Raw genomic sequence first — 10,132 nt, forward strand, 5'->3', positions numbered from 1 at the left:
AGTGCACAGTTTACAAGTGCTACTGGCAAAATTTGCTGGTATTGACTGAATGCGACTTATTAGTGGAAATTTGTTAATTTTATTTAATCAGTTGATAATTGCATAATATTATGAACTAACTGTGAATACACCAACTGAAATACTTCATCATGCCATCAAGTTTCATCTTCACTCAAAGTTACAACCATTTCCACTGATGACCAATGAACAATTTAGATCAAATGAGGTTTTGAATCGACATCCAGTGTGAAGAGATTACAAAAATAAAACCCCGGCATTCCAGTGAGTTAGGCTTTATTAGCAGACTTATTCTGTACAGTAGTGGACACGAAGGTCGACACAGATCCCTGAAACAGGTGTGAGCGGAGAAGCTCTCATTAACCAATCAACTTTTGCGATACTAACATGGAAGTAGTTGTTCAATGTGATACACAGATGGGAGATTTATATATGGATGATAAAAGAGATTTACAATGTAAAATGGAGATTTTGCAAGACAGTGGAACTCTATGATAGCATTGTAATTCATGCTTTACCCCTAACTGTTAAAAGTTCCACTCCACCCACACCTCAATAACTACATCCATTGTTTTGCCCAAAAATTCCCTTTTCCCAAAATTGTACAAATGTATAGGAGCTCATCAACTAGCAGAGCTGAGACAACACTTAAAAGTTACACAGGAGAAATAATAGTCTTAGGTGATTTATACACTACATACAAATACAACTCCATACGTATTAAATAACATAAATAGAACTTAACTATAAGCAACACAGTGCTAGATTTACATTATAGGAAAATGGAGAAGCCCATATTACAGCTGCATACAGTACAAGGTTCTCCTATAATCATCACTGCATGACTGTAACTAATTTCTCTGATATATGATAGACATCTTGCTTTCTATAAAATTCTTTTTTTCTCTTTATAAAGGACAAATAATTCACACGAAGAATGAATAAGTATGTTCCATGCGTAATACTGAGCACAAACTAGAATGTGTCACTTGAAAAAAAAAAATAAACACAAGAAAACAAAACAAAAAACAAAAAGGAAACTCTTGGTATATGTTTAGTATATGAAAAAAGAGCATGGGGGAATCAACAAGGGAGGGTCGAGAGAGGGATGATGGGTGGGCTGAATCCGGCGAGACAGAACTCACGAACAACCAATGATCGATGATAAAGAAAGAAGGAGAAAAAAAAAATGATGGAAAAAAAGAAAGTTTCGGGTAGGCACGGCACCGACTTCCGCCTTGCTGTGCCTAGGCCGTTCAAGACTGGTTGGCCGTGAGTGCTGTCCGCGGGATTCAGCTCTTGGTGCACAGCCTTCTGGTATGGATATTGTTTAGGAGTTCTCGGCTCAGAGCTCACATTGCATGTTTTTTTAAATATCTTTTTTATTTATTTAAGCTTTCCACAATGCGAGGACATCATAAGGACTTGTAGTCAACAGTATTGGCAGATAATTATCTTTAAATGTGGAACATAATTCCTTAGGCACGCCCATTTCAGGTACAATTTGTTGAGCATTTCATTCGTCGTTCCTCGCTCTCCTCCAGGGTTTCCGAAAGAATATCATCTGAAGGGGCTTCTGCTCTTCATATCCACCTGACATGAGCTGACTTGGGCACAGGAACACAACACAGAACTGAAATTGTGCATGAGCAGGAACAAGTATCAGCTTCTAGTGGCTTAATTACCAATCACAATCTTCGGTCGTCTAATTGATCATGCAATCATCATTTCCTTGCCATCATAACCGTACTTACACAATTATCCACGTGTTTATTAAATTTATGGTTGTATGCATAAATCAATTTGGTACAGCCTAAATTTTGCACATGTGAACCAACTTGATAGATACAAAAGTAATGATAGACCATTCCCAATTGCAAAAATCACAATAAATTCAACTTTCAAAGAGGATACTCCAATTAATACACTTTTACGTTTTGTTATAAACCTTTCCCAATTACTTTAAACCACTTTTTTCTCTCTTTCAATTCATCGGCCTGTTCATTACAAATGATATTACTTAATACTACTTTAACATTGGTAACACATTCATGTTGATAGAGACAAAAATAAATATATAACAGAATAAGAGAGAATACTAAACTATCCCAAATGAATTTGAGGAATGCCCTGTTTTCGATATGAAACTCTAGTGATGAATCAAGAAGAAAGCTTTGAATTAAGGTAAACTAATTCTCAAAAATAATATTGATTGTGTGTATATATAAACTCATTCAACTTATACTTATAACTTGCCATAATGTCCGTACATGTATTCCTCTCTCCTTTAATTAAGACAATAGTGAATCATGTAGGACAATGCAGAATATTTAAATTTAAATAGAAATCAGTTTTAGGAAACATGATGCATCAAATAAAAAAAATACTGTAAATATATATATATATAAATAATAACAAAACTGCTGACACAAATCATTCATAACAATGCATGTGGGAAGATATAAATCTGTAAGCTCCAAGGGAGAGTTTGTGAAGTTGTAGATTCTGTGGCAGTTGAGATTATCACAAGATTAAACACTCACTTTCGGTGGCAGTGATTGGAAACCTCTTATTGAAAGACACACACACATACACAAACATGGGAGTGCAGCCATACACCACATACACACATGCGTAATAACACATGCATGAACGCATGTATGCTTCAAGGCACACATACGCACACACACGTGCCAACACACACACAGACACACAAACACATACACAAATGCCCATACAAAGGTGTGCATTTGTACACATACGTACATGAACGAGCATGCATGTGTACCAGTGCTTGTGTGCACACAGACAAAAGAGCATGCAAGCACACATATATGCACATTTCTATTACAACTTAGGCCAGTCTCTTGGCTGGTAACTTTGAAGGAGAACATAATGTGTAGGCAAGGCTAATAAATAAAAAATGGGTAGTACCATGAACCACACGCAACTTCTACTACCCCAACTACTGCTACTTCAGCACTGGTTGTTTTACCATCGTGGCAACCACTAACATTACTTTGAGGAAACAACATCCTGGGTTGTGCAACTGCACTAGTCCTGATGCACTTCACGAGCCATCACAAGGCAGCACTAAGCTCACACAAGCCAAAACTACTTTTCCATCGTCAGTGTTGCCGTTTCCGGGTCCTTGAGTTCCATGAGATCATATCATTATGCTTGGGTGAGTGGTAGCTCTCGAAGCAGCTTTTCTTTTCTTCTTTTCTACAGGGCGCTTCCAAACAATCACACAGACCATACACTTTCTCCTTTCATTCGATCTAGTCAACATCTCGTAATGCCCATTTCTTGCACTGCAACAACTTCCAAGAATCAGGTGTGAAAAATACGGCCTCACGCGACCATACGGAGTCGCTAAAAGAGAAGGCCTCTGGAAGGTGCTCTGGCAGTGACGTAAAACTCTTAGTTATAACTTAATGCTACTTGCAGTGCAGTAGCTGTGTCCTTTTCCACAGTCTGTCAACACTGCTGCTCACTAACACATTTCTTTTTTGTTCTTGCAAGACTGGTAGTTGTGGGGGTCCTCTTGCAAAGGCAGGCAAGGGCAGTTCTCCTTCTGGGCTTACAGATCCAGGAATGAGAGATTTCCCGCGGGTGCTAGGAACCGCCCCCGGTCAAAACGAGCATAGAGGGGCGGCTACTAGGCCTGAGGAAGGTCACGTAAGTGGGGTCGGAGTGGTGGAGGTAGGAGGGGGAGTGGGGGCCTGGCCGGATATATTCTGGCCCTGTACCTGTAAAGGCAGAAGTAATCACTTTAGTAAGCGAATCAATACCTTGATTTGCACTGAAATCAAGTGGTCTGTCTTTCTAAAACTCATCTTTGATGTAATCACCTAATTTCAATGTCATCTTATCACTGGGAAAGATTGATAAAACTGAATGAATGCACTATCTGCAAAATATTTCTTATCTATTACAGCAATCCCTCTGTGCAATACTTACGGAGTGTAAAATGAAGTTGTCATACACTTGGCAGAGATCATTTAAATGGTATTCCTCCAACACTACAAAGCCTTCCAGGCGTGGGGCCTGGCGACGTGCGCAGTCTATGCAGTGGACCACATGGCGTCGCTCCTGCTCTTTCACAAACAGGATATCGAAGACCTGAAGAAAAACAGAGTTGATGAATATCAGACACCCTGTGAAACTTCAAGAAAAGAAAAAAATTATATACATACATACATAATACTAATATCCAACATACATTCATTAATCAAAAGAGATAGAGAAAGAAAGAACACTACACTTTCTACACTATAATTCACTGTCTATACAACTAAAAACTCCAGAGCACATGTGCCTTACCTCAACCTCACAAACACCACAATAGTGAGATGCTTCATTGGGATTGCGTCCGTGGAACTTGATCTCAAGGCCACACTGTTTCACAAAGTCCATTGACAAACACACTTGTCGGAGAGCGCGCATCAAGCAGCCCCTGATATGAGGAAAGGCATGTAAGATAAATATATTCAACTTTAGATCTGAAAAGCAAATTTTTACAAGTGATTCTAGTTTGAGAAGCTAATCTGAAATATGTACAAAAAAGCAGATGGACTCTTACTTGATTGCCTCAAAGAGCTTTGGGTCAGACACTTTGATGTTCCTGGCAAGGTTCCACGAAAGATGAACAAGCGGGACAATGGATTTAAAGCCTTGCAACTTGTTCCATTCATAGCGTTCCAGGCCCAAAGTGTACTGTCTGGCTGTAAGTGGACCTACATTCCAGGCAATATTATTGCACCAACCAACTGCCTGAACCCAATGAACACATCCTGTTGAGGAGGAACAGAAAAGTTAAAAAACAAACAAACACATTTCCTTTCTCAAAGACAAACAAATCCATACTAATTTCAATCATATTGAATTGATTTAACTGATCACATCATTGCAAAAGACAATGAACACTGCCAAACTTACCTGAATTTACCCACACCATGTCACCTGGCTTCTGATGGAAACGATACACCGGAACATTCTCATCGTAGAGCTCTTGTAGATCTGGCCACCAGGAACCATGTAAGTAATTGGTTCTATTTCTGTAAAAGAAGAAATAATTTTAGTTCAAATGCTCAACCTCAATTCCAAATTTTAAAAATTAACATACAAAACAGCAATAAATCCTAATTCCATAGAAAATTTCCAACAGGACTGAATTTCAACAGAATATTCACAAAGATAAATCAGGTTGCCCAAACCATAAATCTAAATCATCACTTACTTCTCACAGAGGTTGGCTATGACTCCCCAATAAGCATCAGGCACCCCAAACCACTCGCAGTCTCCAGGCCCAATGTTAATGTTGATGGAACAGAAGTTATTGTTCTCCTGATGACCAGGTGTTCTGGCACCTGGTACCTGCAACACAAAATATGTTTCAGACTTGCAAGAAGGACTGATCTTTAAGTTGGTGTTATAGATAGATTTTAAGGAATTATTAAAAAGATATCTATTATAAAATCTGTTTGTACATTCTCTCACACTGTATAAAGAGGAATACTTGTACTAACCTTCATATATAGTTGTACTGTGTTCATGCCAAGAATGGGATGTCCAACATGAGACAGCATGTTCCCTGCAGAAACAACTCTGGCAAATGCTGGCAATTTCATTAGTTCTTGCAACTGTGCTCTCCACTTCTTTTCATCTGACAGATCAACATTGGTTCCAAACTTGATCATTTTCTGAATCTTCTTCTTTTTGCTGTCGTCTGTCTTTGGCGCACCGGCAGCAATTCTGTCTTGTTCCTCCTTCAGGCTCTCCTGGAAGCTTGACGCTTGATACTGAGCATATTTGGCAATGGTAGTGTGTGACCTATGGCTGATGCAGGGCCAAGACTTGATCTCTGTTGTTGGGTCAATATTCTCATCTGCTTCCTGCTTCATCTGCGTTCGGACCTCAACAGTATGTTCGGGATTAGCTTCAACCAGGGTCTTTGTGGAGAAAAGCCCAAGGTCCAACTTCAGAGCAGATGCTAAGCCTCGCACAACAGCAATGGGGTGCTGCAAGCAAAACTCTTGTAGCTGAGGTGAAAACGCAAGCTTTTTGTTGTCGAGCAGGACTGAAGGAGTGTTGGGAAGAAGCTGCTCATTTGTTAATTTCACCTTCGGGGGGTCAGGTGGTGACGGTGGCAACTGTTTGTCTGAGATCATGCTGCTGTTTCTCGCATTTGCCCCTCGTCCTTTGCAGCCAGTTACAATCTCTGAGCTAGCCATGTTTGTTGTGAACACAGGCTCTGATGCTTGTTCCACTTTTATATCACGGTCAAGGCTTAGTCTGATGTTGCTTATGCGTGGCTTTGTCTCTGATAGGTGCGTCTGTGTGGAGATTTTGGTGTCAGGAACTTCCTGCTTAATATAAGAGAGTCCTGACTGTATGGGGGCTTGCCCAACATCAGTAGTAGGAGCTGGTGTGGTGGATGACGACGTGGCTGAAGTTGAAAATTCGGTGTTTGGCAGAGCAACATCCTGGCCTACGTCTCCTGCCTTGGCTAGCTCATCTATGACATCTTCGCCTTGTGCTAGCCGGTTAAGTAAATCTTCAGCCAAAGAAGTTGTGAATTCTCGTTGGCTAATAAGTTCCTGAAGTTCCTGGTCACTAACTGTGGTCTCTGGCGTAACACCAGTAAGGTCTCTTGGTAGTGCTTCATTGACGTTGTTACTATTGTAACCATTATTGAAGCCATATCCTGCTGATGTTGTTGGTACTCCTCCATTGGTGTAGGATGGAGTTTGATTGATGTATCCCCCAGTTGAGGAAGGCTGTGAGAAAGGCTGATTGTTCTGGTTGTAATTACTAGTGGGTGTTTGAGGCCTCTGTCCAATGAATCCTCTATTAACACCATTTGTTGCTGCCTGAGTGAAACCTGGTGCTCCTGGCACCACTGGTCTGGCCATCTGTCCTCCAGCAACAAAGTTCTGCTGCTGGCCAAGACTGGGGGACACCTGGGGACCTTGAACAACCGTTTGTTGTTGCTGCTGTTGGTGCTGCTGTTGCTGTTGCTGTTGTTGCAACTGCTGCTGTTGATGCATTTTCATCTGGTGTTGCTGCATCAGGCGGAAGTTCTGCTGGAGCTGCTGGAACTGCTGCTGCTGTTGTGGGGTTAGGCTTGCCTGATTCTGCTGTTGGTAATGTAGAATCTGCATTTGCTGCTGATTGAGGTAGAAGTGTGGTCTCTGTTGGTCCCCGGCAATGTCAGGCTTGAAGCGTTTGGCATCATTGCCAGGTGCTTGGTAAGGGGGTGCGGGGCCACCAGACCCAGAGTGGCCATACTGTTGGCCATACTTCTGGAAGGAATTTTGGCCTGGCCCCACCTGCCTCTGCTGGCCGGCAATCTGCTGGCCCTGGCCCTGGCCTTGTCCCTGCTGCCTGTTAGACATGTCTGTTGTGACGGGTAAGTTCCACGCCTCCTCAATGCTCATCAACTGACGAGGTTTAGTTACGCTGGGCATGGGGGCATTTGCCAGCTGCTGCTGGAGAAATTTTATACGTGGAGCAAGGTTTGGATTCACAGGTTTGTTGCTACCTCTTGTAGCATTCATGTAGCATGCTAATGCATCACGTGGCTGGTTGCAGGTTTCATACAGAATTCCCAGATTTGTCCACGCGGCTGTATGTCCCTTGTCGTATTGTACTGCGCAGATGTATGCTTGTAGAGCATCAATTGGCTGGTTCTGCTGTTGATAAAGTACTCTGAAATCAGAAAGAGGACAGTGTCAAATAAAGGAAGACACTTGTATAGATTATAACTATACAGAATTTCAATGAATGAATTTATATTGAAACAATAATTCAAACTCACATTAATTTACAAGTAAATATAGTAAAACTTTACTTTCAATCAAACAGACAATTATTATAACAAAAAAAACAGGACACAAATTAAGAACCAACTCACCCTATAGAGCACCAAGTATCAGCATTGCCCTCACACTTGTCCACAGAGTTCCTGTAAGCAATGAATGCATCATGCACTTTCCCAAGGGCAGAATAACACCGACCCAGAAGGTACAGACTCTGGCCGCTTTTAGGGTCGGCCTCTATGGACTTCTGCAAGTACTGGACTGCGGTCAGCTCCCTATAGGACTTCTCTCCAAGACTGTCAACAGTGTGGTACATCCATCCCAGCTGGCGCTGGATATCGGCCCGCAGGTGGTTTGGCAATTCTTGTTCCTGCAGGAGGGTCTCGTAGGCCTCACGTGCTGCTCGGTGCTTATTCTGGAGCTCGTACAGATGAGCAACATGGAATCTTACTGGAAATGGCAAGAGAAACCAAATTAGTTCAGTTTAATTAAAAAACAATCATAAATGAACAACAATACTTAAAATAAAGGGGTTTAGCATCTTGTTAATTTGAAACCACTGACAGTCGTGTTATGAATTACCAACAAATTTAGACAAAATAGGAGGAGGAAACCAAAAGCCAAAAAAGAAACTAAAAAAGGAAAACAAACTTACTCTCCAATTTTGAAAATGACGCAGGTCCAGCATCAATGAGTGCAGACTGGAAGTGTTTCAATGACGACTCATAATCACTCTGGACTTTGAACATCAACCCCAAACGCAGATGGACTTCATTGGCTCGGCTGAACCCAGGATCAATGTATAAAACTTGCTGGAATGCTTTTATAGCCCTGGAAAGGAGAAAAACATCAACATTAGATCACTAGTTTCTTTCAGGAATACAAATGAAACAGTGATAACATGAAGTTAAAATTACAAAATTGTGGAGATCAGTCAATCAACAATCTTCTTTACCACCCTTAAAAAAATCTCATTTTTAAGCTATTTAAGCTAGTGCCTGAGCTAGAGGATGAGAGGGGTGAGAGGGGGGAGGGCGGGAGGGTAGGAGAGGGAGGGAGGGAGGGAGGGAGGGAGGGAGGGAGAGAGAGGTGGAGGGGGGTGACAGAGAGGGGTGAGTGTTCGTATGAATGAGCGAGGCAGTGATTCACACGCGCCCAGATTTCCGGTTTCGTTTTCAACTGCACACGCCTACGCACCGGCTGTGGCTTCTCGGCGATGGTTGTTCTGAGCGAAGGGCAAGGGGGGTGAGAGCACCTGCAAGGGCAACCCCCCTTCCCTCCTAAAACCTTCCATGTTTCGTTTCATCGCCGGGGAAAGGTCGGCCGGTTAACCTTTCCATCCTCCCTCGGATTCCGCGCGCATTCATTACAATCACACAATACCAATAAGCAATCCCCATTTCCCCGTTTCCACACCCTCCCCACGTGCAAGATTCGAAAGCCAACAGTTCCAAAAATCGGAACCTCGACTTCCTCCCACAAATACACGTCACCCGCTTACAACACGGACAAAAACAACAAAGGCAGAAGCAGAGCCGCGTGTAATCCCCTTCGGAAATAAAAATACGAATAATTAGGTTAAGAGTGTGTGGCAGCGCGAGTATGAGTGAATGAGTGCGAGTGTGATAGTAGTAGTGGCGGCGGCGGCGGCGTTAATATCAGAGTGGCCATGGTGCTGGCTGGCTGCTCCCGGCCGCGTGGAGTCAACAGGTGGCCGACCCTTCCTGCCTTCACCTGCGCCTGCCATACTCAGACACACACGGCCACTTGCCCTGTTTGCCTCCCGACCATACTGTCAGATTACAGGCCAGTGCGCACAAGCACTAGCTCTGGCCGCATGCAAAAGATCTCTCTTGCCCATGTCAATCGTCCGAACGAGCGCCTATCTCCCTCACAGGTACTCCATCATCAATCAGTTTTTTTGTAATGCAAAGCACGAAAGCATTGCGGCTTCAACATCAGCAACGGGTTAGAGGCGGAAGCGAGAGCACATTCATGCCGGATGCTTCCTTCGATGTCCTCCCTCATTCCCTCCGTCCCACCTTCCCTTCCTCTTTCCTCTCCCTTCATTTCCTCATTCATTCCCTCTTCCCTTCCCCCTCCCTGTCTCTCTCCCTCCCCTCCTTCCCCCTCCATCCTCTGCACCTGGCGCACATCGGATACCAGGTCATGCTATTTAACCCGGCATTTAGTCCCCCCCCCCCCCCCGGTGACTCACGCCTCAAATACCTTTCGTTGCAACACGCATATTTCCTCCCTATCTGATTACGCCAAGTCATATCTTATCTGCT

At 43.0% G+C, this 10,132-nt stretch overlaps 1 protein-coding gene across 3 annotated transcripts in view; it reads right to left on the reverse strand.

The window, feature by feature from the left end:
• Nucleotides 1–277: 277 nt before the first annotated feature.
• The window catches only part of Utx (Utx histone demethylase), a 142,494-nt gene continuing 132,639 nt past the window's right edge, over nucleotides 278–10,132 (reverse strand). For all 3 annotated transcript variants that reach the window (XM_043016516.2, XM_043016518.2, XM_043016519.2), the window contains 9 exons: nucleotides 8,497–8,672; nucleotides 7,937–8,291; nucleotides 5,550–7,731; nucleotides 5,261–5,397; nucleotides 4,960–5,078; nucleotides 4,604–4,814; nucleotides 4,345–4,477; nucleotides 3,982–4,143; nucleotides 278–3,770 (listed from right to left, as the gene is read on the reverse strand). In XM_043016516.2, the coding sequence (XP_042872450.1) occupies nucleotides 3,696–3,770; nucleotides 3,982–4,143; nucleotides 4,345–4,477; nucleotides 4,604–4,814; nucleotides 4,960–5,078; nucleotides 5,261–5,397; nucleotides 5,550–7,731; nucleotides 7,937–8,291; nucleotides 8,497–8,672 (3,550 nt within the window). In that variant the 3' untranslated portion in view covers nucleotides 278–3,695. The remainder of the gene's footprint in view (nucleotides 3,771–3,981; nucleotides 4,144–4,344; nucleotides 4,478–4,603; nucleotides 4,815–4,959; nucleotides 5,079–5,260; nucleotides 5,398–5,549; nucleotides 7,732–7,936; nucleotides 8,292–8,496; nucleotides 8,673–10,132) is intronic.

The sequence above is a fragment of the Penaeus japonicus genome, unplaced genomic scaffold (genome assembly GCF_977035675.1).
Source record: "Penaeus japonicus unplaced genomic scaffold, GWHDUDI00000001_assembly GWHDUDI00000018, whole genome shotgun sequence".
Classification (NCBI taxonomy): domain Eukaryota; kingdom Metazoa; phylum Arthropoda; class Malacostraca; order Decapoda; family Penaeidae; genus Penaeus; species Penaeus japonicus.